At 41.0% G+C, this 27904-nt stretch overlaps 1 protein-coding gene across 1 annotated transcript; it reads right to left on the bottom strand.

The window, feature by feature from the left end:
* Nucleotides 1–151: 151 nt before the first annotated feature.
* Nucleotides 152–27347, bottom strand: Rrm1 (ribonucleotide reductase catalytic subunit M1). Its single transcript, XM_038345111.2, has 19 exons — nt 27004–27347; nt 26082–26170; nt 22637–22814; nt 21292–21392; nt 19008–19067; nt 18221–18260; nt 17384–17546; nt 14385–14526; nt 13311–13394; nt 11842–12003; nt 11615–11694; nt 10185–10386; nt 9525–9674; nt 9087–9308; nt 7870–7946; nt 5830–5965; nt 4068–4163; nt 2777–2965; nt 152–749 (listed from the first exon to the last, which is right to left on the bottom strand). Exons 1-19 carry the CDS (start codon nt 27020–27022, stop codon nt 561–563), a joined length of 2379 nt encoding a protein of 792 aa, XP_038201039.1. The 5' UTR covers nt 27023–27347; the 3' UTR covers nt 152–560.
* Nucleotides 27348–27904: the final 557 nt, after the last annotated feature.

Genomic DNA, 27904 nt, shown 5'->3' with positions numbered 1-27904 from the left:
GGGCAGGGAAGAGCATATATTAACATCAGATTTCTATAGCCTAATCAATGTCTTTAAAATTTTGCCTCTGAACTCTAAACAGAAAATTGTTTTTTCTTTCCCCCAAAATGACCTTTGTATGATAATAGATGATAATTGTACCACCACAGAATCGGTTAGAAATGTTTTTATTTCAAAATGACCTATAGAACCTTATCTAGACAAGGTCTGGAGCAGATGAGTTTTATTCCTAGGAAATCAGTGTCTTTGTCCACATGAAATGGTCGGGCAGGAATGCTGGAGGATGATGAGACTTCCTAAGTCTCGTGTCTATCTCCAAGAAGCCTCTTCTTCATTCTAGAAACTTCAACTTTGAATTCTAATATCAAAGCTGAGTTTGGTTATTTTTGTTGTTTTGTTAAAAATAATTTTAGACTGTGAAGAAACAGTACTGCGAATCAAGGGCTCCTTTCCTGGCAGTAAGGTCCAGCAAAGCCGTCCCTAAGGAAGCAAACCCACTATGCCTATCTAAGCTCAGGAAGTCTGCTGTGGCAGAGAGCTGGTCTCTTCCAGGCCTCTGCTCAGGACCCACACATCAGGCACTCCTCTCTGTTCTCCAAAGAGCACACCATGGCTGCTGTGTTCCGCTCCTTCTCTTCTTCCTCCTTCAATGTCTTCTCCCTGTCCTTCAGCTTCTCCTTGTTCAGAGTGAACTGGATTGGATTAGCTGCAGGCCTTGTCCTTAAATAATACATGCCGGTCTTTAAACCCTACAAGGAAATACAGCTATTAGGAAGAATTCCAGGAAAGGAGAGTCAAGATCTTTGTTCAAAACAATTCTCATGTGATCGGTTACAAAACTAATTTTTGAGACCTTTATTTCTATAAACCAACTTAAACTTTTTTAAACTTGCAATTTTATCTATTCCATTTTGAAAAATGCTTAAATAGATAGCTAAACCTTGAAATTGTTGTCCGTAAAAGAGGATTACTTCTTGGAATATCAAATATTTTTTGTTCAATTGTATTTACTATAATATGTATTACTTCCAGGTTTGTACAAAACAACGTTACTGCCTTGAACTGTAACCATTTTGAGGGATGAGATGGTCTCAACAGAGTATCAAAACTTCACAAAGGTCATCCTGTCCAAATCCCAGGAGCAGACAACAGCACAGTAAACAAGAGTATTGGGAATATTATGCTAAGGTGTGTTACTGTTGTTTATGTTGCATTTGCTTAATTCTGTGAAGCTGTCTCTTTTTTTATTACTTTATAAATAATACCAATCAAAATTTCCACTTCCTCCCCTCCCACTTTCCTCCTGTTCCCCCCACACCCTCTTCCCCTCCCCCTCCAGTCCTGAGAAAGGGCAAGGTAGTTGTGACTCTTTACCTGTCTAGATCACCTGATGGTCTAATAAAGATCTTAGCAGTCAATAGTGAGGCAGGAGAAGGGATAGATGGGCTGGCAGGCACAGAAACATATGGAAGGAGAAAACTAGGAGAAAGGGTGGGGAGAAGTAGCCAGAGAAGAAGAAATACACTGGGGCTAGTCATCCAGCTCTACACAGTACTCCACAGCCTAAGAGTAAGATTTAAGGAAGCTAGAGAATGGGAAAGCCCCGAGGCAAAAGGCAGAAGGAATAATATAAATTAAGAAAAGCGGGCAAGAAACAAATCAAGCTAAGGCTAGACGTCTTCTTGTGTGAGTCTTTTGGGAGCTGGGTGGCAGCCCCCACAAGAGTCCAAAGAGCTTAACATCACCCTACAACAAGAGAGTCAATCTGTAATTCCATAGAAGGGTTCTCACACGTCAGGGAATAAGAATATAGAGCAGAACAGGATTCCAGCACTTTGCAGTTGGCAACAGTGTAACCTGGCTCACACACTCCAGATAAAGCACCCATTGTTACGGGTACTTTTGAATTAGTGGATCCACGGTGCAAGGCTACTCTGGAAAAGACAATGGCACACAAGATGGTCTGTAACAGAGGTCAGTAAAGAAGATGGCAGTGGAAGAGAAAGGAAGGCTTAACAGAAGTAAGAGATAGAGGTCCAGACAACTGGAGCAAGTCATTGTCCCCAGTACTAACTTAGGAGCGATGGACAGTGGATGGTTTCTTGGGGGGAGAAAGTCAACACCCTAGTGGATGGTCCCCCATCCAGAAGTGATGGACAATACAAATAGGAGTCGGTGGGTTATTTACAAACAAGAGAAAGAGGGCCAGCTGTGGTGGCATACACTTTCAACCCAACACTTGGGAGGCAGAGACAGGCAGATCTCCCTGAGTTCGAGGCCAGTCTGGTCTACAGAGCAAGTTCCAGAACAGGCTCAGAAAAACCCTGTCTTGAAAAGACAAAAAACAGAAAGAAAAAAAGAAAAGGAAAAAAGAGACAGAGAACATTAAGTTGTGGGAGTTGGGTGGATCTGGGAGTAGTTAAAGGTGATTATGAATGATCAAACTACATTGTATGAAATTCTTAAAGACTAAGAATATATAAGACAAAGACAGGATGATGACTCAGTAGTTTAAGAATACTTCCTCCCTTCTAGAGGACCTCAGTGCTCAGCTCCCAGCTCCCACTATCAGGCAGCTCACACTGCTGAACAGAAACAAGAAAACCCAATGTGAAAGTCTGATCTGGCATAACAATGAGTGGTTGCTCAGGTTTAACACATTTGGACTTGAAGTGAAAAATACAAATAGCAATATGTAAAAGGTAACTAGAGCAGAAACTATTCCAATTCCCCAATATCCCAAGCTGGCAAAGCCCTCTCAGAGTGCTCAACCAACCTGCTTCCAGCCATAGAAGTGCATACTTGTGAGTTTGCCATAGTTGGGCTCAGCAATGTGGATGTTTAAAGACTGGCTTTGATCAATGAAAGCACCTCTCTCAGCGGCCATCTTGAGAACAGTCTTCTGAGAGATTTCCCACACCGTCTTATAGAGCTGCTTCAGGTCATCAGGAATTTCTGGTATGCTCTGGGAAAAGAAAAACCATGTGTTGCTGTAATTCCAATTAAAGAAAGCAATATAACGAACAGGCTAACAGTGCTTGCTCTGATGTTTGGTTTGGTATCCCTGCAGATCTGACACAAAAAATGAAGTTCATATCTTAATGGTTTTAGCAAGTTTGCCCAAACTGCTTATCCCCTGCTTAGAAAGTCAATAAAATCTCATCTAATCAACCAAATATAAATTTGATGTAGTGATTTAAAAATGAGCTGGCTTAACAGTTATTGTTTTAAATGTATTTAAGAAAGAAATGGGGACGGGTGGTGGTGGTGCATGCTGGGAAGCAGAGGCAGGGGGATCTCAGAGTTTGAGAACAGCCAGCCAGGGTTACACAGAGAAACCCTATCTCAAGGAAAGAAAAGGAAGGAAGGGAGGGAGGGAGGGAGGGAGGGAGGAAGGAAGGAAGGAAGGAAAGAGGCTAGGGAAAGTAAGAGTTAAGCTAATATACAGCAGAAACACAAGTAATCAGGGCTTCCAAGACACACAAACCAAGGAAGCAGTAAGATAAACTACTTTAAAGAAGTCCAAACGTTACAGATTGCACTTAGAGACCAAGTGATTTTCTTAGGCCTATGACTGACTGAACTGAAATACACACTTGCCTGGTGCTACAGTTTCTGCCATGAAAGTCTGAGAGTTGGAGGGGGTATTGCCAAGCTGGCGTGCTTAGCCAAGGCGCCCATCTACACAAATGCAATCACTATATTGTTAAGCACTACCTGAGTACCTTCTAGCCTGCTGGTCTCAGTCCCCCATATTTTTTAAGTTTAACTCCAATTTCAGGATTTTAAGAAATCTGTAGGACAAATTCCAACTACCTGACATTCTTATTTACTTGACAATAAATATAACCCAAGCTTCAAGATTTTAAAAGCTCCCCAACTGTGCAGAAAAATAGGGAACTAACGTTTTATTGGAGAAACACTATGTAAAGATGTGTATAAAACTAGCATAACAATGCAGAAATGCAGATACATTCAAACAGTCTGTGTGGACTGTACTGCCTGGGAGAAGGGAGATGGCACCACAACATTCAGCTTAGAAAGCACATGTCATTTCAAGCCTGTACCTGGATGGAGCCATTGCATGCAATAATCTGGTTTTTCATCTCTTCATTCCATAAGCCCCGTTCAGTAAGATCTTTCAGTAAGTGAGGATTCACAATCTGATGAAAAAACAAAAGATGTGAAGTAATGAAATAACACTGGCAGGGCCTATAAAGGATCCCAGGCTTAGCTGGACTCAAAGTAAGACAGCTGAATTACTTATTAGATCCCTTAATAAACACTGGTTTTGGTTTCTTGGGTTTTTTTTTTTTTAAACAAAACTGAGAGGATCATTGCACCACACAAAGCTACCTCGCTTCAAGGTCTTGACATCTATCATTAAAGAAACAATATATTGTAGTAATCATTCTACAGTTTATACACACATGTACGAAGCACACACATATACATCAGATCACCACAGTATTTGTCTTGGATTTTTGTAAACTCTGATTGTATGTGTACATACGCAGATAAAGGCCAGACAAGTGAAATCCCCTAAAGCTGCAATAACAATACACATAACAAGCCATCCAGTGTGGGTGCTGAGAGCCATGCTTGGGTCCTCTGCAAGAACAGCACCTGTCCTTAGACTCTAATGGCACCTGCAGGTACGCATGCACATTCCCACCGACAAACAAATCTTAAGTGGCTCAGCCTGTAAGGCGTGTACCACCAAACCTGACCACCTGAGTCTCCCTGGAACTCACATGAAGAAGGACAGAACCAGGAGCTGTCCTCTGCCCATGTGCATTTTGGCCCGCCCCTCCCCCAAAAACATTTTTAAAAGCTTAAGAAAAACTATAGCATTTGCAAAGAAGAAAAAAAAATAACATTGTCTAAGCCAAGAAAGTTTATATAAACTGATTCTTCTTTGGTTTTCTTATGTGATCACACAATAAAAACCAGCAAAATAACTAGAAATGTAATGTCCCTATATAAACAAAACTTATTTCAAGACCTCTAGAAACCCATTTTTTTTTTTTTAATTAGTAGTTTTCAACCTTGCAGCACAAAGAATTACCTGGGAATTTACAAAACACTGATCTCACCAACAGAAATTCTCATTGGTAACCGTGTCTGAGAACCATGCATTCCCCCCACCTCTTTGCTTAAGACTATGTCTCAGGCAGCTCAAACTACCCAGGAACTGGCTATTTGTAACCAAAGATGACCTTGAACTTCTGATACTCTCGTCTCCACCTCCTAAGCGCTAGAATTAAAAGCATAACCACCATTCTTGACCCGAGAACTACTCTAAAATGACTGAGTAAAAAATGGGATGGGATGGGGGGTGTAGAGTGGCCCTAGCTCAGTTTCCCAAGTGCTGGGATTATAAACACAAGCCACCACACCTGAACAATGACATTTCTATGGGCACCTTTAATATCCCAACTAAAGCATGAGAGGTAGCATCTATGGAACACGCAGGGAGTGCACATACCTATAATTCAAGTACTCAGAAGGCCAGCCTGATCTACATAGTGAGACTTCTCAAGAAACAGAAACAAAAAATTAGGCATTTGTCTACTCTGACTCAGCCAGGCATGGTGGTGAGCACCTGAAATCCCAGCAACTGAGAAGAAAGAAGGAGCTGCTCAAGGTCATCCTCAGCTGTGAGGTAGCTCGAGGCCAGCTAGGGCAACACGAGTCTGTCTCAGACAAAAACCAAACAGCTACATTCACACTGTAGCTCTGGTCACTGGTTGTTTAAGCAGATGACGAGTAAGTGTTTACTCTCGGCTTTCAGAAGAGCTCCTATAAACCTGGTTGTAAAGGTCTCACCTGAAATTCTCCTGACAAGACCCTGCGCGTGTAGATGTTACTGGTGTAAGGCTCAATGGACTCATTATTCCCCAGAATCTGAGCCGTTGAAGCAGTAGGCATTGGGGCAATAAGTAAACTGTTTCTTATACCATACCTTAAAAGAGAAAGATTAGAGGTTAGTGCTAAAGACAACGTCTGCCAAGGCAGCTACTCTCCAAACTGCAGCAGACAGAGGCTGAGCATACCACCAGAGACACTTACACCACTTGTTCTGGGCACTCGGGTCACAAACAGTTCTCAATGTACTATTTTGCCCAGGTAACCTGAACTCAGTCCTGAGTCCATCTGGATCATGACGGCACGGTCACTCAATCCCACTCATCTTTACCATGTGCCTTAATGATCAAGGGCCCCTTCACAAAGCCATGTTGGAAAAGTGGTCAGGACTATCATGTACCACTACAACTCTCCGCTCTCCTGTGTAAAGGGAGAAATTATACTCAGAGGAAATCTAAATGTCCCCTACTACCAATTACTAGTTTCTAAAAAATTAATTTTTTTATTTTTAGTGCCAAGAATATTTAAAGAAGAACACACTATTTAACATTCTTAGAAATCTTCATAGTTTAGCCTGAGATACCAACTCCTGGGCCTACAAAATGGCTCGGTGGATAAAGGCACCTGCCACTAACCCTGATTACCTGAGTTCAACATACAGAACGCACATAGTAAGAGAGAACCAACTCCTTCAGGCTGTCCTCTGACCTCTATGCATGCACCAACATACATGTATGCACACACAGACACACACACACACAATAAATAAACATTAAAAAATGTATAGACCAACCTCCATAGCATTTTCTTGTCCAGGTGGGCAACAAACATAAATGTCAAAACAAATACTTGTTCTTCAAGCATTCCCAGAGACTCCCACCATTACACATACTGTCTGCACTGCCTGTATTACTTATGTTCCTCTAATACAGACAGCCTATCCTTCCTACATTCTACCGGTTGATCCATATGGTGCTCAGCACTGAGCAAGTCCTAAGGGGGTCTGTACAAGGATATTTGCAATCTCACTGTCACTTTCTAGATGTAAGGCATGAAGCAAACCACCAGTTTTCTCATGTCTTTACTTCCTTCCCTGTAAATCCCAGCATCATGTTCATAGACAGGAGATCGCTATGGGCATACTTGCTAGATCCCAACTATAGAATCATCTGTAATTGTTGAAAACATTTAGAAGATCTACTTCCACTAGAAGATCTCCAAACCAACTCTCAGAATCTCTCAAGTTCTAATTACATTTATATAACCAAACTGTATGTGTTTGGAGGTCTAGAAAAACACATCAACAATAAATAAGGCTTATCTCTGGGGAAAGGAATAAACCAGGTTTCTGTTTGTTTTGTGGCGCAAACAGCTGACAGAGTATAACAGTTTTATTTTATTTCTATATTTAGGATAGGGCGCGGTGGTCTGTATGTTTGCAGTCAGCCTGAAATGTGGAGTGAATTTCTATTAAAAATACAAACAAAAACCAAACAAAACAAAACAAAAAAAATCTCCAAACTATTTATAAGCCCAGTGAATTAAAAAAGTAAAAAAAAAAAAAATTTTTAAAGTAGACCTATTTGGGCCAGGTAGTGGTGGCACACACCTTTAATCCCAACACTCTGGAGGCAGAGGCAGGTGGATCTCTGTGAGTTTAAGGTCAGCATGGTCTACAGAGTGAGTTCTAGGACAGCCTGGGCTACATAGGGACACCATGTCTTGAAAAAACTAAAAGCTATAACAAAACAAGAAATTAGCTAGCATGGGTGTTGAGCTCCTCAAACAACATCAACTCCTACTGAGATGCTACTGTGTGCTGAAAGGCTTTCACTGTGCCAGGCAGCTCTCACATGACTATTTTCTCGTATTTCCCCCTAAAGCCATTATTGTGAGACAGGTCACAGCCCTGATTCAAAGTTATAACAGCATCTATACTCCCGAAGAGCCAGAAAGCCCCAGCCTCCTGGCTTCCATGCTACTTTATATATCTTTACTTACTTTGCAATCTTCTCCTTGAGAAGCTTCCAGTCCCACAGGTCTGTAGGAGTAACATCCCACATATCATACTGAAGAATCTAAGAAATAGCCCATGTTTATGACGTTATTCTAAGGCAATTTAAAACAAGGACCAATTTTTTTTTTTTTTTAAAAAAAAGGGTAACTACCATATCCCCACATCCCAGTAGTTAACACATTAAGAAATATAAGCCCCTTGGCTGAGTGGTGGTGGCTGGTGGCACACACCATTAATCCCAGCACTCAGGAGGCAGAGACAGGTAGAGTGAGTTCAAGGCCAGCCTGGTCTGCAAAATAAGTTCCAGGACAGTCAGGACTACAGAGAAACCCTGTCTCAAAAAAAAAAAAAAAAAAAAAAAAAAAAAAAAAAAAAAAAAAAAAAAAAAAGACTATCAGCTCCAATGGGTCTCCTGGACAAAGATCCCTGAAGCATTGATCAGAAGTAGCCTGGGACCTTGTCTCACCACATTCCTGCAGATCTGCAAACCAGGAAATCTTAGCATTCATGAGATAGCTTAAGAGATAAATTCCTAGCCAGATGGTGGGGGCACGGGCCTTTAATGCCAACATTCGGGAGGCAGAAACAGGCAGATCATGTGAGTTTGAGGCCAGCCTGATCTACAGAGCGAGTTACAGGATAGGCACCAAAAACTACAGAGAAACCGTCTTGAAAAACCAAAGGGGAAAAAAAGGTACATTTCTTTTATAAAACATTCTCTCTCTCTCTCTCTCTCTCTCTCTCTCTCTTTTTCCTTGATCTGCATACTTGACTAAGAATATCAAATTTGAAATAACTAGACACTAGACTTTCTGAGTATCAGAATAAATGTAAAAACTGAAAAGACATACTACTGATGACAAGGGCAGCATGGAAAACAGAATTCTAAGATGGCTCCCCAGATTCTAGTCCCCAGGGTCACAAGTCATAGATAATCGATGTCTTCTACTTGAGTGTGGACAGGACCTGGGAAACATCATAAATGTCCCACTGTCTCTCGCAGAACAGTGACTGCTGGATTTAGGGTTCACCTGAACACATCCAGACCTCAGTAATCCAAAGCCACCCCATCTCGAGGTCCTAAACTACATCTGTAAAGGCCATTCTGCAAACATACGCACTCTCCCAGTCTCCATCCTCTGAGGGGCCATTATTCAGCCCATTGCTCACAGGCAAAGGGGAATCTCAACCGTGTACTTACTCCTTTGCTGACTGGAGAGCCCTCATACGTTTCATAGGGTCCATATTCCTTGGCTAGGTCACAGCTGGCTTCCAAAGCTCCATAATAAATAGTTTCAAAGATTTGCTTATTTAATAACTGGGCTTCTGGGCTTTCAAAGGGGTACCTCATCAGGATGAAAGCATCTGCTAGACCTTGTACCCCAATTCCAATGGGCCGATGGCGTTTATTTGATAAGTGTGCCTTTGTGTGAAAAGATTTGGGGAAAAAAAGAAAAGAAAACATCACTGAACACAAAAGATAACATCCTACACCACTGATACACGTGACCTCTTCCATTTTCCCACACCATTCCAAGGACATCCATTTAAATTATAATTAAATTGGCTTGCAGACCAAGACAAATGTCCTCCATCTTGGATTCAATAACTACCAATAAGCAGGGAAATGTAACCATACCTCTGGAATAGGGTAGTAGTTTATATCAATTATCTTATTCAAATTTCGGACAATGACTTTAGTGACTTCAGCCAGTTTCTCAAAGTCATATGTATGTTCTGGAGTGACATACATATTCAGAGCCAGAGAAGCCAAGTTACAAACTGCAACCTGAAATATAAAGAAAGGATTCAGAATCACATACTTTTAGTTTCTTCTCTTTGTATCAGTGAGATCACTACAGCCTTCAGAACTATCAGATGTGAACACTGACAACCCCCGACACTAGTGCTGAGAACCAAACTCAAGGAATTTATCAGTCTTTGCTGGGTAACCTCTTTACAACTAAGCTAAATCCCCACCCCCTAAAACCGGGGTCTCCTCATCACTTCTCAGTGTATTTCTGACCTACCCACCATCAGCTACACAGGGAGTTGACTGGTCAGAATGCTGGAATGTTCTTAACTCTCTGATGCATGCCGTTCCCATTCTCCCAGGTGGCTAAATTCTTATTTTTAAAATACAGCTTTGTTTAGTTTCTGGGGTTTGTTTGTTTTTCTTTTTCTTTTTTCCAATGCTGGGTAACAAAATTTCCTTCAGCCACTTCAAGTGAATCCAAGCGAGGGAGTCATAGTAACTACCTTGATGATTCCCCTAGGATGCAGCAGCGTCTCTGCCTACCTCATCTTTGCTGGTATACTCTACTATTTCTGTACACAGGTTGCTGCACTTGATGGTGCCCAGGTTCTGCTGGTTACTCTTCCGATTACAGGAATCTTTGTAGAGCATGTACGGGGTGCCTGTCTCTGTCTGAGACTCAATGATGGCGTACCAAAGCTGCTGAGCTTTCACAACTTTGCGGGCACGACCCTGCTTCTCGTAACTGAAAGACAGATAGAATTATTCCAACATTCCTACCCTAGGAAGAATACATGAAAATATAAAGTTATGTAGATTCTCAAAGCTTTACTGAAGAGGACAAAGGGAGTGATATTCATTTTTCTTAAAAGGTTGGTTCTATTTATTTCTTTATGTGTGCCTGTGTAGGTGTGTGTGAGGGCACATGCCTATGGGCACATGGAAGCCAGAGCTGGAGTAATGGGTATTTTCAGGGCGCCTGGCTTGTTATCCGGGGGATGAGATCCAAAGCAGGGCCTCAAGGCTGCATGAGCACTCTTAACTCCCGAACCATTCCTCCAACCCTGAAACGCATTTTCTATCAGCTGAGACCACCAGAAAACCAGGCAGCTTTAGATTCCTTCAAATGATCCCACCAAATCAATAGCACTTATCAAAATAAAAAGAAACAAGAGCCATTATCAAAGCCATGGCAGCTGCTTACACTGCCTCTGCCATGCCTGCTGTTCAGTCTGGCTGTTGTTCAGTCTGACATCTGCCTGCTGTTTTTCTCAAACTGTAGCAAAGCTGTCATTCAGCTTCAAAGAAATGAAAACAAAACAAAATTCACTACTGTGCTAATTTTAATGAATTGTCAACATGTGCGTCCTAGTTACTTGTATTTTATATTATCAAAAGTACTATACTGGGCCAGGGAGATGGCTCAGTAAGTAAGGGCACTTGCTGACAAATCTGAGACCCTAAATTTGACCCTGGGGACCATCCAGTGGAAAGAGAGAACCAACTCCTGCAAAGTGTACTCTGACCTCCACATATGCACCGTGGCACACTTGGGGCCCCAATCCCAAAATAATTACATAAATGTAATTTTTAAAAAAGTACTATGCTATAAAATAACTCAGCTAGTCTTTAATCTCAGTTTTTATAAGGATCAATTAAAAAAATTACCAAGCACCCAAATTTTAAGATAAATAATAATTTTGGTGAAAAAGTCAAGAAACATCAAACAAAAACCAAATTAATAATTACATTCTCTTCTAGACTCTTTCAAAGATTTCTAGAAACGAACTAATGATTAAATATTTTTCTCTTTATCCAATGGCAGGGCTCAAACTTGGTACCTCACAACAGGGTAGACAAATGCTCTTAAGAGTCTCAGTGTTAGCCCACCATAAACACTTCTTGATATTTGGATACCCTGAGAAAGAGAAACCATGGCTCAAACAATTAAAACATTAGTATTTTCCTCATACCTTTCATACAACTTCTCAAATTCCTCTCCCCAAACCTCATCCAGACCAGGACACTCATTTGGACACATCAATGACCAGTCCTACAAAGAAGTAATACCAGCTATGAGAAATGTCATACAACCAGCCACAGCCCATTGCAAACACTCCAAGAAGCGGGCTTTCATGGAAATTGGGTATAAAAGTAATAATTTGGGGCCCAAAACTGCGCACAGGTGCAGCCCCCTCACCTGGTTAGTCTCCACGCGCGTCATGAAGAGATCCGGAATCCACAGTGCAAAGAAGAGATCCCGGGCTCGCTGCTCTTCCTTCCCTGTGTTCTTCTTCAAGTCAAGGAACTCAAAGATGTCCAAGTGCCAAGGCTCCAGGTAAATAGCAAATGCCCCAGGACGCTAAAGGTAAGAAAGTTAGCATTCTTATCTGAGCCAAAATAAAACAAAGAAGCTTCATATTTTGCAAAGCACTTTTATGTCTCCTTTCATCTTCACTATGATTAGTGAAATAAGTAAAAGTACCTTCAAAAGGAAATATTAATATTTTTCTAGGAATAGAACTGAACTGACATAGAGAAAACTTAGGGGTTGGAAAGATGGCTGGCTTGGTAGTTAAGATCATTTGTTGCTTTCATAGGACCAGAGTTCAGTCCCCAGCACCCACATTAGGTAGCTCACAAGTGCCTACTCCACTTCCAGGAGATCTGACACCCTCTTCTGGCTGCCACAGGCACCTGCATGCAGGCGTGGACACACAGCTAAAAGAGAACATCTGGAACAAGAGTGACTCGTTCCAAGTGGCAGGCTCTCCTCACACCAGTGAAGCGCAGGCTCTCCCCACTGCAGCGCAGAGCACTTCACACCATGACCAGCACATGAAGGCCACGGCAAGTTTATTTAACTTTACCAATATAACCAGTGCTCTTAGCTATGGAGAAAGACCAAGCGGCTGGGTGACACATACTTGTAACCTCAGCACTTGGGAGGGAAAGGAAAGAGAATCAGGAACTAAGGGCCAGCCAGGGTTACACAAGAACACCTCAAACAAACAAACAAACAAACAAACAAATGAAAATGGTGATCTACCTCATGAAAGTTGTCAAAGTTCATTAGATAAAAAGAAAAATAACAGCCAGGGATAAAGTATGTGTGGGTGAGACTATTAGCAATGACTGAATGCAAGGGTACATTAGCAAACATTCTGGGGTACTCAAAGTGCCCTGTATCTTAACTGTGTATGGCACTTATTCTAGATGTCCTTTCGTTAAAACCCATTCAACTACATATTAAGCAAGCAACTGTCTCTTTATTAAGTAAAAAAAAAAAAAAAAAAATCACACAATATTCAAGACCAGCCTAGACTGCACAGCAAGTCTGAGGTCAGCTTAAGGTACAAAATAAGATTCTGCCTTTTAAAAAGAAGGCATGGTGTTTAGAAAATTGGGGAGGCGGGCACAGTGGAGAGATTCGAGCTCAGTTCCCCCCCACACACACGGGATGGTTCACAACAACCTAGAGCTCTGGTCCCAAGGATCCAATGCCTCTTCTGGACTCCACGAACACCCACTTGAACATGCTCACGGAGATTACACATGCTAATCACATAAATAAGAATAAAAACAAAGTAAAACAATATGACTGAACCAACTTTTATAGCTAAAGACTTTCAGTTCTGATCTCCAGCACTTGCCAGTAACAAAGTATACCTTGTTTCCGCCTTGATCCACATATCGAGCTGTGTTATTATATACTCTCAGCATCGGTACAAGGCCATTCGAATTGCCATTAGTCTGAAAGAAAGGTCAAGAATAAAGGCATCTGGATGAGACACAGGGCTCAACAAGGAAAAAAACCTAAAATAGTTCAAAAGTAAAAACCAGTTCCAGATCTTCTGTTCAAGCAGCAACTGATTTCTAAGCAGCCACCTATGAGGTTTTACCTGCTCTCCATCCACACCTGAGCATGAAAACATAATGCCTAACAGAAGAATCAGTACAATATCACTAAGTTATACGTTCAGCTGCTTTAACACAACCCTAATATAGAATAAGATATAGTAAGTCAAAAAATTCCAAAACCAAGGTAACGAAATTTAAGTGTTGAAATTAAAGTCATTAGATAGAAATATACTTTGAGTACCTTTAAAAAAACATAAAGAAAAAACATACAATGACAGCACTTTCCCCACTAAAGAATTCAAAACACCTTGGTGGTGCACACCTTTAATCCCAGCACTCAGGAGGCAGAGGCAGGTGAATCTCTGTGAGTTCAAGGACAGCCTGGTCTACAGAGAGAGATCAAGGACAGGCTCCAAAGCTACACAGAGAAACCCTGTCTCCAAAAACCAAAGCCACATAAATGATGGCTGTAATTACTGTTGCTTAAAAACAAACACACAAAAACCATAATTCCTAAAATCTGAGCTAAAAAAAAATATTCTAGAGAGCCGGGCGGTGGAGGTGCACAACTTTAATCCCAGAAGAGATTTAATCCCAGAATCCCAGAGAGGCAGCAGATGGATCTCTGTGAGTTCAAGGCCAGCCTGGTCTACAAGAGCTAGTTCCAGGACAGGCTCCAAAGCTACAGAGACACCCTGTCTCGGTGGGTGGGAGGGGATTCTAGAGATTATCTCACATAACCTAACCCTCCAATGACAAATCGAGAAATAAAATGACTCTGCCACTTACAACTAGATGTTAATGAACAGAAACCCATGCCTACCCAACACTAGCATTATCATGCCCATGACTGGCTTTAAGTCATGCAACTTAAACACTTACCCCAGCAATGTAGCTGCCAGTAGCCCGAATACAACTCACAGCAACACCAATTCCCCCAGCAGACTTAGAAATCAAGGCACACTGCTTCAGAGTATCATAAATTCCTTCAATGCTGTCATCTTTCATACTCAAAAGGAAACAGCTGTCAGGAGGAAAAAGGACAACTCAAACAAGGCCATCAGTGAGTCACGAAAGCGGCTAGACAATCTGGACAATCAAACCAAATGAGCTGAAACCTATAAAGCTCCGAAATGTTTTCACAAGAATATAAAACACCAATATATTCTATTATTTTAAACTAATCTTGCTACCTAACTTAGACATTAAGCCCAGAAAAAAGTTTTATAGGTAAGCCTAAAATATCAGTCTGATTTTTACCAGACTACTTATGTGCCTGAATTAATTTTCTCAAACAAATTCTTACACATAAACCAGACTTTTCTAATTGCTAGTAAACCACCAGGGAAAAAAATGAAGGTTTTATGTTATTGTTGTTTTGAGACAGGGTCTCTCTACATAGTCCTGGCTGTCCTAAACTCACTATGTAGATCAGGCTGGCCTCAAACTCAGAGCTCTGCCTGCCCCTGCCTCCAGAATGCTAAGATTAAAGGTGTGCACTACCATGCCTGGCCCTACAACTGAAGTATTTTTGAATACCTAATGATCAGTCAATTATTTAACATGTACATTAAAAACATAGTTCGCGTGCAGTCTTTCTTTAGAGACGGCTCCTCTACCTGAACTCTGGATCCATCTCATCACACTTCCTTCACCATCCTGAGTGTTAAAATACTCAAACAGATTCTAGTCACTTTCTATAACACACTCAGGTATTCAGAAAGATTATATGCATGCATCTGCAAGGCACTTACCTCAAGAACTAAGATGCCACAAAGAACCCAATTTCAATTCCTGTAATTAGTTATCCTTCTGAAGTTATCCCTTAACTCCATGTTATGGCAATTCATTCCTACAATACATGTAGGTTTATTTTCCTGGTTGTAAAGCAATCCGTTGTTTAAGTATCCCATACGTTCACAGGCTTGTTGGTGGGCACTGGATCATTTTCAATTTATTTGCTCTTCTAAAAAATGTTATAAAGAGTCTTTCCTTCTTCCATTTATCTACTTACCTACTTTCTTAAAAGGGTACTGCAGTACAGCCCAGGCTGACACTGAATTTCCCATCCTTCTATCTCAGTACCACCTTGTTGCTAAGAAAATTCTCCAACAGTTGAGTGCCAGGACTTAAACTCAAGACCTTACACATGCTAGCAAGCACTCTACTACTGAGCTACAGCCCCAACCCTTGATGTCTGGAGGCAGGGTCTCCCTGCACAGCTCAGGATGGCTGTCAATTTGCTATGTAGAACAGACTGACCCCAAATGACAATTCTGTGTTTACCCTGAGATCACAAGCACACCCATCATGCCTGGCTCTTAACAGCAAATCTTAAATTTTCCAAATGCTACAGTACAGAATAACAACTAATTTGTTTACAGTGAATTGTATTCAAATAGTTTGCTGAAATCTCTAATTCTAATAATTTGTCCATAGATACTTTTGAATTCTTCATGTAAAAATTGTATCTGTATCTTATTCTTCCATTTTTAATTATTTCTTTTTCTTATCTTACAATGCTAGCTCAGGCCTCCACTACCATACTGAAGATATGATACGGTGATAGAGACAAGGATTTTGTTTTGCTTTTAGATTTATTTTATTTTATGTGTATGAGTATTTTGCTTGTATGTGTATGTATACCACACACATGCCTGGTCAGGTGTCAGATCCTGTGGAACTGAGTTACAGACAGTTACAAGCCACCATATGGGTGCTGGAGACCAAAAGCAGGTCTACAACTAGAGCCACAAGTGCTATTAACCTCTGAGCTATCTCTTCAAGTCCAGATCTAAATTCTTAATGGGTATCTTTTACCAAATTAAGGTTATTTTCGACAGAAATTTTGCTAATAAATTTTACTCTAAAACAACAATGAAGTACATAAATGTTAATGCAATGAGATATGTATATAGACACTTGCATATTCTTCATCCCTAAGACACAGAGGGTATTTTTCTCTTACTTACTCCAGATACTTTAACTGTGATCCCGTCCACAGTTAAGGGCATCACCAGTAATCCTGTTATTCTGCCCATCAACTCAGAAACTGTCCTTAACCCAGATTCAGAAATCACAAACCCCATCAATTTAATTCCCATGTATCTTAGGAATGTGCCTTTCTCAGCCTCTACTTTCACCTCATTAATCCTTTCACAATTTTTAATATAAATTACTGCAGAAATTTCTTAACTAGCTCCAGATACTTACTAATCATTTCCTTCCTTACTAATCATTTTAACAGTGCTGAAAACTCTTAACCCAAAGGTCTTGTGCATGCTAAGCACATGATCTACCACTGAACTATGACCTTTTTTTTTTTTTACTTAAAAACAACTTTCTTGGAATACAAATGACATACAATTCCCTATCAAAAACATTCTGTTCAATGGCACCTAAAACACTGATGCGCAGAACCACCACCCCAGTCTATGATGTTCTCACTAACAGCACTTGTCCTCTTCCAACTTATTTACCCTAAGTCAGAGATTGTTCCAAATGCAAATTATTTCATTCATCAGAGTAGGCAATTATTGAAGTTTTTGTTTATTTTTAATGTAATGAACCACCTGGCTTTTTCTTATTTCCCTAGTCAAACCATTTATAAAAGCAGTTTAGAGGCCATAGAGATGGCTTGGTGGTTAAGAACACTGGCTGCTCATTCAGATGACCCGGGTTCAATCCCTAGCACCCACATGGCAGAACTATCTAACTCCAGTTCCAGGGATTCAATGCCCTTTCTGATCACAGGCAACAGGCACACACATGGTGCACATACATACATACATACATACATACATACAAAACACTATTATAAAAAAATAAACCTTTAAAAAAGAAAACAACAGCAACGAAAAATAGCTTTAGATGATACATGCCTGGACAGTTGTGGACGGTTGGTCCCAGCATTGAAGAGAGTAGGAGAGGCATGAGTAAACCACTTCTCAGAAAGCAGATTGTATGTTTCAATTGCAGAGTCGATATCTTCTTTGTGAATCCCCACAGATACCCTCATCAACATATGCTGTGGTCTTTCAGCCACTGAAAGAAGGTAGGAGTTTTCAGATAACGGGACATATCAGAATAAATAGGCTCAAACATACCCAAGCAAAAAACTTAAACAAGCAACACAATTCATAATAAACCAAAGTTTAAATGTCATTTAGAGATATTTTGCTGTCCTTACCATGTGTTAATCCCCAGAACCACGAGCTAAGAAAGTTTTTATTCTTTACAATAAAACAACAACAAAAAGGTTATTTGGAAGGCTCCAAAGTGGCTCAGGAGGTAAAAGCACTGTTGGTAAGGCTAACAACTGGGTCCCACACCGTGGAAGGGAAGAACATGCTTCTCAGTTGGCCACCAACTTGTACATGCACATCATGGCACATGTACATCTCTCTCCCTTCCCATACCTATGCACACAAATAAATGTAATAATTTTTTAAATGCTTTGCTTGTGTATGAATGACTATGTACCATGTGCATGCCTGGTGCCCAGAAACCAGAAGAGGGCACTGAATCCCCTAGAGCTGCCATTACAGACAGTTGTGAGCACCCAGGCTCTTAACTGCTGAGTCATTTCTACAGTCCCAAAAGCAATAAATGTTTTAAAATGTTATTTTGATTCTAAATAGAAATGTTAAGGCTAATAGTGCAAAGCCCTACATTCAACGTAATGAACAGAAAAGCTAACATACATTTTCATTTCTTACCTTTCCCATTGATCTTCAGTAAATAGGATCGCTCCAGTGTCTAGGAGAGCAAAGTCACCAAATAATTCCCAAGTTTTAAAATACATAGCTGATATACAACTTATAGTAAGGTGATCTGATGAAATCTCTCAAACTTATAATTTTAAATAAAGAGAATATTTACCATTTCTACCTGCAGTCTAGAACATTATTACTTAGCTGTTCTGCTGCAGCAAAAACTATATGCAAACTTCTGGGCAAGGCCTGCTTGCATACAACAATGCTATAGGCTCAGCAGCAGCAGCAGAGACATCCTAACATTTGTGCAGTGCTTTTAAGAGACTAGACTCTGATCCAAGCAACATGATCAGTTTCCAGAAGAGACATGTTGACTCTTATATTATCCTCATTCTAAGGAGGGGGCTGATTTCACAGCTTATGAACAAGGAACAGGAGAGCTGAGCCCAGCTGGTCTGAAATAAACAGCCCTGTCCTTAGTCACTATGTTATGTAAGCAACACAATATATTTTCTCAGAGTAGGGAGTCAACAGGTATTGCAAAAATAGTAGAATATGAAGTAATTGTGACAGATGGATATCCAAGTAATTTTTAAAAATAACCCAGAAGTAATTTTTGGAAAGTTTGAAAGCTATTAATGAATAAGCTATCTTTTGCTTAAAGTTTCACCACTACCATAATCCTACCATAACCAGGTGCATCCAATTAAATCATCAAACATGAACAAAACCCTATATTTCCAGGTTCAAGGAGGAATCCTCACATATTTCAGACCCATTATTTACTTACCTTAAAGCCAAAGTAGTTATAAGAGAAATCTCGGTCATAGATAATGGCAGAATTCAGGCGCTGAAGGAAATCAAAAAGAATCCATAATTAAGATAATAAGACTTACTTTCACAGCTTCTAATGTTTTTAGCTGACTCAAGAACTAAAACTAATGTAGGATATCAAAGAGACAGCACTATGTCTACTCTCACAGACACAAATCTCACAAACTGAGAGACAGAGGGCGGGAAGCAGACGAACTGAACCCCAATCAGACTTTAAGACCAGCACACAGGAGTGTGCCAGAGGCTGAGTGACAGGGCACTAGCATGCACACCTAGGCTCCATCCTTACCACAAAAAAATTTAAAACTTTAAAACTAGAGAACTTACACTAAGTGATTAATTTCCAAATTTCCCTTATGTTTATATCAATCTGAAAGAATATGAGCATGAAAGTGACTATATGATCACCCTTAAACAGGCTTTCTATAATAGTAAATATTAAAATACTGGTACCACATATTAATTCATTTTTAACTTTATTGCATGTGAGTATACTTATTTAAATTTTGTTTGTTTGCTTTCTCTTTTTCTTTTTTTTTTCTGAGACACGATTTCTCTGTGGAACCCTGACTGTACTGGAACTCACTATGTGGACCAGGTTGACCTTGAACTCAGAGACCCACCTGCTGAGTGCTAGGATTAAAGGTGTGCTCCTGCCTTCATTTATTTATTTTTGAAACAGGAACTTGCTATACACCTCTGACTAACCTGGACTCACTAAGTAGACCGATGGAACAGTCCTGACTCTTCCTGCTAGGGTCATAAGAACACACCATTTCCAGTTGCAAACATTTGTTTTAACAATGAACCCACTTTAAACTGAACAAAATAATATGTATTACAGACAAATGCAAAGTAGTTTATAGGCTTTGAAAATTCATGGTTCTTCAACAGATCTAAAACAAATTACTATTATGGCAGTAAGATTTTATAAAATTGGTCACTGTTAAAGAGATTCAGTAGGTTATAAAGCCATTTAAAGACAACAAAAGTAATTACATGTGGTCACATCAGCCATAGTATCTGAAATTGTGTTCCTTCTTCTGTCAAACTTTGAAGGGCAATTTTGTAATCCAAACCAGGCAAGGGCTAGACCGGTCAGTGAAGAACTGAGTACTAGACTGTATTTGTTTATCTTCTAATATTTACTTTTAGGCTCAGGTTTTACTATTGTTATCTGTTTTTAACTTATTTTCAAAACTATGCAGTGGGCCAGGTTTGGGGGCTCAGGCCTATAAAAGCACTCAGAAGGCAGAAGCATAGAGGACGGCTGCAGATCCCAGGTCCACCAGGGCTACAAATTCAGATCTTGTGAAGAGAGGCTAGAGAGGACTCTGTGGTTAGGAGAGCAGGGTTCAATTCCCTGCACCCACATGGTAGCGCAGAACTATGTGTAACTGTAGCTGTCACAGGGATTGAGATCCTCTCGTGACATCTGTGGGCACCAGGCATGCACATGGTACACATAAGCACATGCAAGTAAAACAGTTATATACATAAGAAAAAATGAAATCTAAAGAAAAAAACCTTAAAGAAAAAGGGGGTGGGGAAAAAGACTTATAAATAACAAACAAATGGCTACTTTAAGTCTCCTTAATAGCTAACACAAAGAGAACTAAAAAACTAATTTCCCTGTTACCTAACGTTAAAACTGATTTCTACCAAAACACTTACATGACTATCATACAAAGATACTTATTGCAGTGAAAATGGAAAATAAACTTTCATCAACAGAGGGATTCTTATGGGTACAATCAAAATAATTTACAAAATGGAATGCTATGCAACTGATGACAGGATAAATAAGGAAAATTCATAAACACTGACAGTTATGAGCTATAGTTCTAAATGAAAATAGCAACAGCGAGAACAATAAGCCCAATACAGTACACACAGTGTGTATACACAGAACAGCTCCAGGAAAAATGTTTTAAAAATGCTTAAACGAAGTTGCTTTTACTAAAGAAAACCAGGATCTAGAGCAGGAGGATTGGTTTTTATATACACCTTTTGTAGTGTTCAGATGTTCTTGATGAACACATTTTGTTTTTCTTTGCTTCTGTTTGTAGCCTTGGCCGTCCTAGAACTCGCTCTATAGAATAGGCTAGACTTTAACTCAGAGATTCACCTGCCTTGGCCTGGATACTGGGATTAAAGGTGAGCATGACCACTGTCTGGCCTTAAATGCATTATTAAATTAATTCATTAATTTCCACCAGAAAAAAAAAAGTTTTACATACATCCTTATTGGCCATAACAATATCCAGGGTTGAACTGGCCACCATGGGAGAATGTTTGCCATTGTGTGGATTTATGTAATTGTAGAGATCCTCCATCACATCTGAGGAAAGACAAAATAAACAAGGAAAGTCAAACCACTAAATGGCTGTTTTAAAACAATGACTCTCAATTCTTGTTTTTTAATACCAACCTACTTCAGTGCCTAGCAGAGAAAATACTCAACAAACATACCTCTGTTGAGTACCTATAGCATAACACATTACATATAAAAGAAATAATCTTTCAAAGATAATATCAGCCCTTATAGCTTAACAGCAATTCCTAAATGGCTCTCACACACAGCTAAAAACAGGATGCAGAAGGAAATGCAGACATTACCGTCACTTTGTGACACTTTTTTTTTTTTAATTCTTTCACAACAAAAACTTAGGTCAGCAAGATGGCTCAGCAGGTAAAGGGATTTGCCACCAAACCCGATGACCTGAGTTCTATCCCCGGGACCGATTCCCACAGTGGTCCCTGGACCTTCACATGCACATTTGCCCACACACATATACAAACACACAAAATAAGCAAACATAATTAAAAATTAATTTTAAAAAAATTAAAAAGAACAGAAACTCAAGCCAAAATGATGGCATATTGATGGAGGAGAGTTATCTGTCTAGTTACTTTCATTGGTTAATTAATAAAGAAAACTGCCTTGGCCCTTTAAGAGACAGAAAATTAGGTAGGTGGAGTAGACAGAACAGAATTCTGGGAAAGAGAGGGGAGACGCTTCAGGCAGTCACCATGATTCTCCTTTCTGAGATGGACGCAGGTTAAGATCTCTCCTGGTAAGCCACACCTCATGGTGCTACACGGATTACTAAATATGGGTTAAAGGAAGATGTGAGAATTAACCAATAAGAGGCTACAGATAATGGGCCAGGCAGAGTTTTAAAAGAATACAGTTTCCGTGTAATTATTTTGGGTGTAAAGCTAGCCGGCGGCCGGGTGGCGGGACGCAGCCCCGCAGCTTCCTTCTACAGCATATGCCTATAAACCCAGCACTTGGGGGATAGAGATAAGAGAATCAGGAGTTCAAGGCTGGCATTGATAAGAGAATCAGGAGTTCAAGGCAGGCATCCTAGACCAAACGAGACCGTCTCAACATATACCACACACACACATACAATTTCACATACACACACATTTCACACAGAAGGTCAGCTACATGGAGAAGCAGCAAGTTCTAGTTCCTGCTTTTTAAAATAAGATGCAGTCTTTGGAACTTATGTAATATTATCCCTATAAGTTTATGACAATATTAAACTCTTTCTACTGTTGTTACTCCAGACGTACCACTGAACACTTTCTTTGTTTCTTTGTGCAGGTTAGAGACAGCAATCCTGGCTGCTAAGATGGCGTAGTCAGGGTGCTTTGTCGTCAAGGTTGCGGCCGTCTCGGCAGCCAGAGTATCCAGCTCCACTGTGGTGACTCCACTGTACAAGCCCTGGATTACTTTCATGGTGATCTGGGCCTACAAAAATAAAACCAACAGTTACTTCAGCTTTCCCCCCAAAACAAGAGCCTCCTTAAGAAGAGCAGTTAAAACAACCAACGTCATAACATAATCTCCTCATCCTTATCCCAATATAAGAATCTATAAACTAACAAAAATGTATCCTATACATAAACAAATGAATTAGTGTCACTTTTTAAAAAAAAAAATCTAAGTTTAGTTTTTTGAAAGATAAGTATCATTATGCCAGCAGATGGCAGAAGAGGTGTGGAACAGATACTATGGGGCCGAAGTGACAACTGAGTTGTCATGTGGGTGCTGGGAATTGAACTCAGGTCCTCTGGAGGAGCAGCCGTGCTCTTAACCATGAGCCATCGCTCCAATCCCCACCCACACACTTCCGTTTTTGAGACAGGGACTGTCACTGATCCTGGAGAAGTGCACTAATTGGGCCAGATAACCAGCAGTGAACTTCAGGAAGACCCGTACGTTCCTTCCCACAGGCATATGCCATCACATTTGACTTTTCCATGCCTGCTGGGGATCCAAACTCGGGTCCTTATGCTTACCAAGCAAGCACTACCAATGGAGCCATCTCCCCAGTGCCTATACCATACACTGTTGGCATGCAGACATGTGTACACACACATGGGGGTAGGCTCACTAACCCATGCAGGTGCATGTGGAGGCTAGAGTCGACTTGAGATCCACCTGCCCCTGCCTCTCTAAATGAAAAAGTTTTTAGTTCCGTAAAGACCATTTAAATTTTAAAGACAATACCAAAAGCATATTTTAGACTACATGAATAGCTTTGTATTTTGGTTTTTGTTCTTGTTTTCAGACATGTTCTTACTACCCTTGGCTAGCCTAAAACTAGAATAGTTTTTATGAATATGTTTTAATTGAAGCTGATTATAATTTTCTCTCACAGTAGTAAGTAGTAAGTATTTACAAAAAGAAAAGAAAAAAAAAGCACAATAAAAACCTCACAAGCACACAGCACACAGAGTCAGAGGAGCCAGCAGGGAAAGTCTATGGATAGAGGCCTCACTGTATCAACTGCCTCTACTTATAGACAGTGTCTCCGAGTCTATGTGCACCCAGGATCTGACTCTTTCTGCATGTGCCAGAGCTCTGATTACACACACTGTTGTACCTGGCTTTTCCACATAGGTGTTGAGATCCAAATTCAGGGACTCATGCTTACAGAGCCCACAAACATTTTAAAGAAAAATAAATTTAAGTTGTGCTTACATATTTACTAAATCTTTTAGAAACAGGTTAACTAGGAAAGCTGACCAAAGCATGTCTCCTTCAGAAGCAGTATGAGAGAATGTAGGCAGTTACTGTGATTGCATTTATAACACAGCAAAGCCACGGGGTGGTGCTGGCGCACACTTTTAATCCCAAGGAGGAAGGGGCAGGTGGATCTCTGTGAGTTCAAGGCCAGCCTGGTCTACAAGAGCTAGTTCTTTGACAGCTCCAAAGCTACAGAGAAACTCTGTCTTGAAAAACCAAAACCAAAAAAAAAAAAAACAAAAAACCAAAACAACAACAACAACCAAAACCACAGCTAAGCCAGTTTGCTCCTGATTGTTTTCTTGACTCAACAGATAAGCAGGAAAGTGAAAAAGTCCATATAGCTTCTGGAAGTAATCAGAACTCGGAATAGCATATCATCTATGTGCCAAATGTAATAGCATCCACCAGGCTTTTTCAACAGGATCCACCCTGGGAAACTGTAGTACATTAAGGCATCCCTGCATGTGGACATATGTTTTAGATTCAAGAAACTCTACTCGGTTCTCATTACACTACCATTCACTTCAATCAGCCCCTCCGCTCTCTTAGCTACAAAACAAAGAAGATGAAATAGGATGAGGTCTCAGACTCACCCCAATATTAACATTTGACTATTTTAATTACTATCTAGAAGTTCAAAATGCGTAGATTTATAAAATTTTAAAGTATAAAGTTATGTTCTCACTTTGGCTACTAACTAAACAGTTACTAAGTACTTAATTAGAGAAATGTCACACTATGGCTCTCACAAGAATAAGACATATTCATGAGGGCTGGAGGAATGGCTCAGCAGTTAAGAGTGCATACTGATGGCTCATGCCTTTAATCTCAGCACGTGGGAGGCAGAGGCAGGTAAATCTCTATGAGTTCAAGGCCAGCGTGATCTACAAAGAGAGTTCCAGGAAGACCAGAACTACACAGAGAAATCCTACCTTGAAAAAAACAGAAGAAAGAAGAAAAGAAAGGGGCTAGAGAGAGGGCTCAGCGGTTAAGAGTACTGCCTGCTCTTCCAAAGGTCCTGAGTTCAATTCCCAGCAACCACATGGTGGTTCACAACCATCTGTAATGAGATCTGGTGCCCTCTTCTGGCCTGCAGGCATACATACAGGCAGAATACTGAGAATACTGTATACATAATAAATAAATAAATCTAAAAAGAAAGAAAGCAAGCATGCTGCTCTTCCAGAGGACCCGAGGTAGGTTCCCAACACCCACATCAGGGTGTTGGGAACACTCACGACAGCCTATATACTCTAGCTCCACAGGATCCAGTCCCTTTGGGACTCAACTGCAAGACTGGGCCCATCAGTATTGCATGAGTGGGTGACCAACACCCAGGGCCCTACCCTTCACTGTCCAGCTAACGGCTGCTGGATGGGTCAAATTCCTCAGCGATGCAATCACCGGTAAGTCGCCCTTGCTCAACCAGGTAAATTAGGCCAAGGTCCTGCTCATACAAGTAGCCCTAATTAATTTTAACCAAGTGGGGACAGACGGGGACACAGACAGATACACACTCAAACACAAACACGCAGAGTACTAAAAAGACTTATGGAGAAGTTTGGTGGGAAGGAGATAAGAGGACACTAGGCAAAAGATAATAAAAACATATTTTATATATGTATGTATAAAATTGTTAAGAGCATCTTAAAAGTTAAGGATAAGATACATCCACTCATAATACTAAATGATGGAGATACATAACCAATTTTCATACTGTGTGGCTAGAGCGGAGAGGAACACAGGCACCAGGACAGGATAAATGAGATGCCTACACAGGGTAAGATCAACTGCTCCCTCTGTCCACATTCAGAGTTCTCTGAAAAGTGAAAGCTCAAAGAACACATCAGAGTTTAAAAAAAGTTTCGGGCAACAAATTCACATTTAACACTTAAGTATAGTTAGTGAAGGTCTACAGATAAGAGACACATTAAGTCACAAGAGGGGAAGAATCCACGATATATATACACTATATTTACTTACAGGATCAACAAAGTCCATATTGAGTCCATAACAGAGTTTCTGGATTCGTGATGTAATTTTGTCAAACATAACTCGCTCTTGGCGGCCATCTGAAGAATAAAACAACAGTTTGCACTAGCAGTTATTAAGATGGGAATATAAACGAATCAAGTGTAATCAGCTTTTGAAACTGACCAAAAAGAAATGTTAAGAGATCGTCTTTGGGGTCTGCAGAGATGGCTTGGTGGCTAACCTTGTCAATTTAATTGGATTAGAAGTCACCCACCTCAGCATTTAGGAGGCATAAGCAAGCAGATCTTTGTGAATTCAGGGCCAGTCCGGTCCACATAGCAAAAAGTGGTCAGCCACCACTAACTATATAGTGAAACCCTATCTCAAGAAGCAAATAAACGACACAGAAAAAAATCCTCCAAAAAAATTTCAGGAGTGGAGAGATACCACACTCCCACCTCCCAAAAGAACAGAAAAATGACTGCTGTGTCCAAAGTATTTTCTTTTCTTATTTCCAGGTCATCAACTTCGTGGTGTTTGTTTGTTTTGTTTTAGAAATTAAAAAAAGACTGACAAAAACTGTTATCAGCTATATTAGTTTCAACTCTAGCCTCATCAATTACTGGCGGGGTGGGGGAGTGCTTTTCATCAGTCTCTGAAACCGTCTTCTGTAAAATGGAGCCAAAAGCAGCTGCGGATGGCGGCTAGGAAGAGCAGTGCTGGGAACAAGCCCACACCGGAGTAACTTTGGAGGGCGCGCCACCACAAAGGCAAAGCGAACCCGGGGACTCAGGGGCCGACCGAGCAGACGCGGGCCCAGCGCGCTGACAGGGCGGGAAGCCGCGGCGGGAAGCGCGGGAAGCGCGGGGCGCCGCGGGGCGGGCGTGAGTGACCGAGGTGCTGCAGCCGGGCGGCCGCTCCCCCTCCTCACCTCGCTTGATCACATGCATCGCGCTGCCGGCTCCGGTGCCGAGGGTTTCGAGACCGATCTGCAGCTCCGCGGCGCTGATGGGCAGAGCGCTGACTCCCCAGGAACGCTCGGCGAACGGACTGAGACTGCGCAACAGACAGCACTTTCTTCCCGGCCAGGGAGGAACGAGAATCCGAACTCCTTCCCGCTCCCGCCACCCGTGACGTAAAACGCAACGCAGCGCGACGGAATTCGAATGACGTTCTTGACGCTTCCAACGCCCGGAGTTGAATGCAGAAAACGAGAAGAGGAAAGTCAGCGTGCCCTTGCCGTGGTCGCCATATTGAGTATGGGCAAAGCCCCGGAGTCTGCGCCTCTCCCGCTTTGGGTAAAGGCGGACCTGGCGGGAACAGTGTTCTGCCGCCATATTGGGTGTGGGCAAAGGGAGTCTCCGCCCACAAGTTTTTTTTTTTTTTTAATTTCATAACAAGTAACTACCCAGAACACTTTTTTTTTTTTTTTTCCTGTTTTACATTCTGGCAACCCCAAGATTTCCATCCGGTAAAGCCTACGCCCCGCAGACAAGAGGCAACTAGGAGGCATGGGACTCTTAGGCCTGCACTCCTGAATTAAAGAACCAGACTAGACCAGAGGTATTTAGATTTTAGCCTTACAGAAATAGGTTCGGCAAAATTTTTAAGGAGGGAGATCATTCGCCTATTTTTTTTTTCTTTTTCTTTTTCTTTTGGTTTTTTTGAGACAGGGTTTCTCTATACTTTTGGGGCCAGTCCTGGAACTAGCTCTTGTAGACCACCATGGCCTCGAACTCACAGAGATCCGCCTGCCTTTGTCTACCCAATGGAGGGATTAAAGGAGTACGCCACCACTGCCCAGTATCGCCTTTGCAGCTTTGTGGATGGTG

This window comes from Arvicola amphibius, chromosome 1, assembly GCF_903992535.2.
Source record: "Arvicola amphibius chromosome 1, mArvAmp1.2, whole genome shotgun sequence".
Classification (NCBI taxonomy): Eukaryota; Metazoa; Chordata; class Mammalia; order Rodentia; family Cricetidae; genus Arvicola; species Arvicola amphibius.
This window is presented reverse-complemented; position numbering and strand designations above follow the sequence as displayed.

Excerpts from the sequence above, each read along its gene's own strand:
- Rrm1 (XM_038345111.2), bottom strand. Across the intron at positions 13,395-14,384 it reads CTGGCAGCTACATTGCTGGG|ACTAATGGCAATTCGAATGG; the intron begins GTAAGTGTTTAA and ends CCTTTCTTTCAG. Across the intron at positions 750-2,776 it reads ACTTCTATGGCTGGAAGCAG|GGTTTAAAGACCGGCATGTA; the intron begins GTTGGTTGAGCA and ends ATTTCCTTGTAG.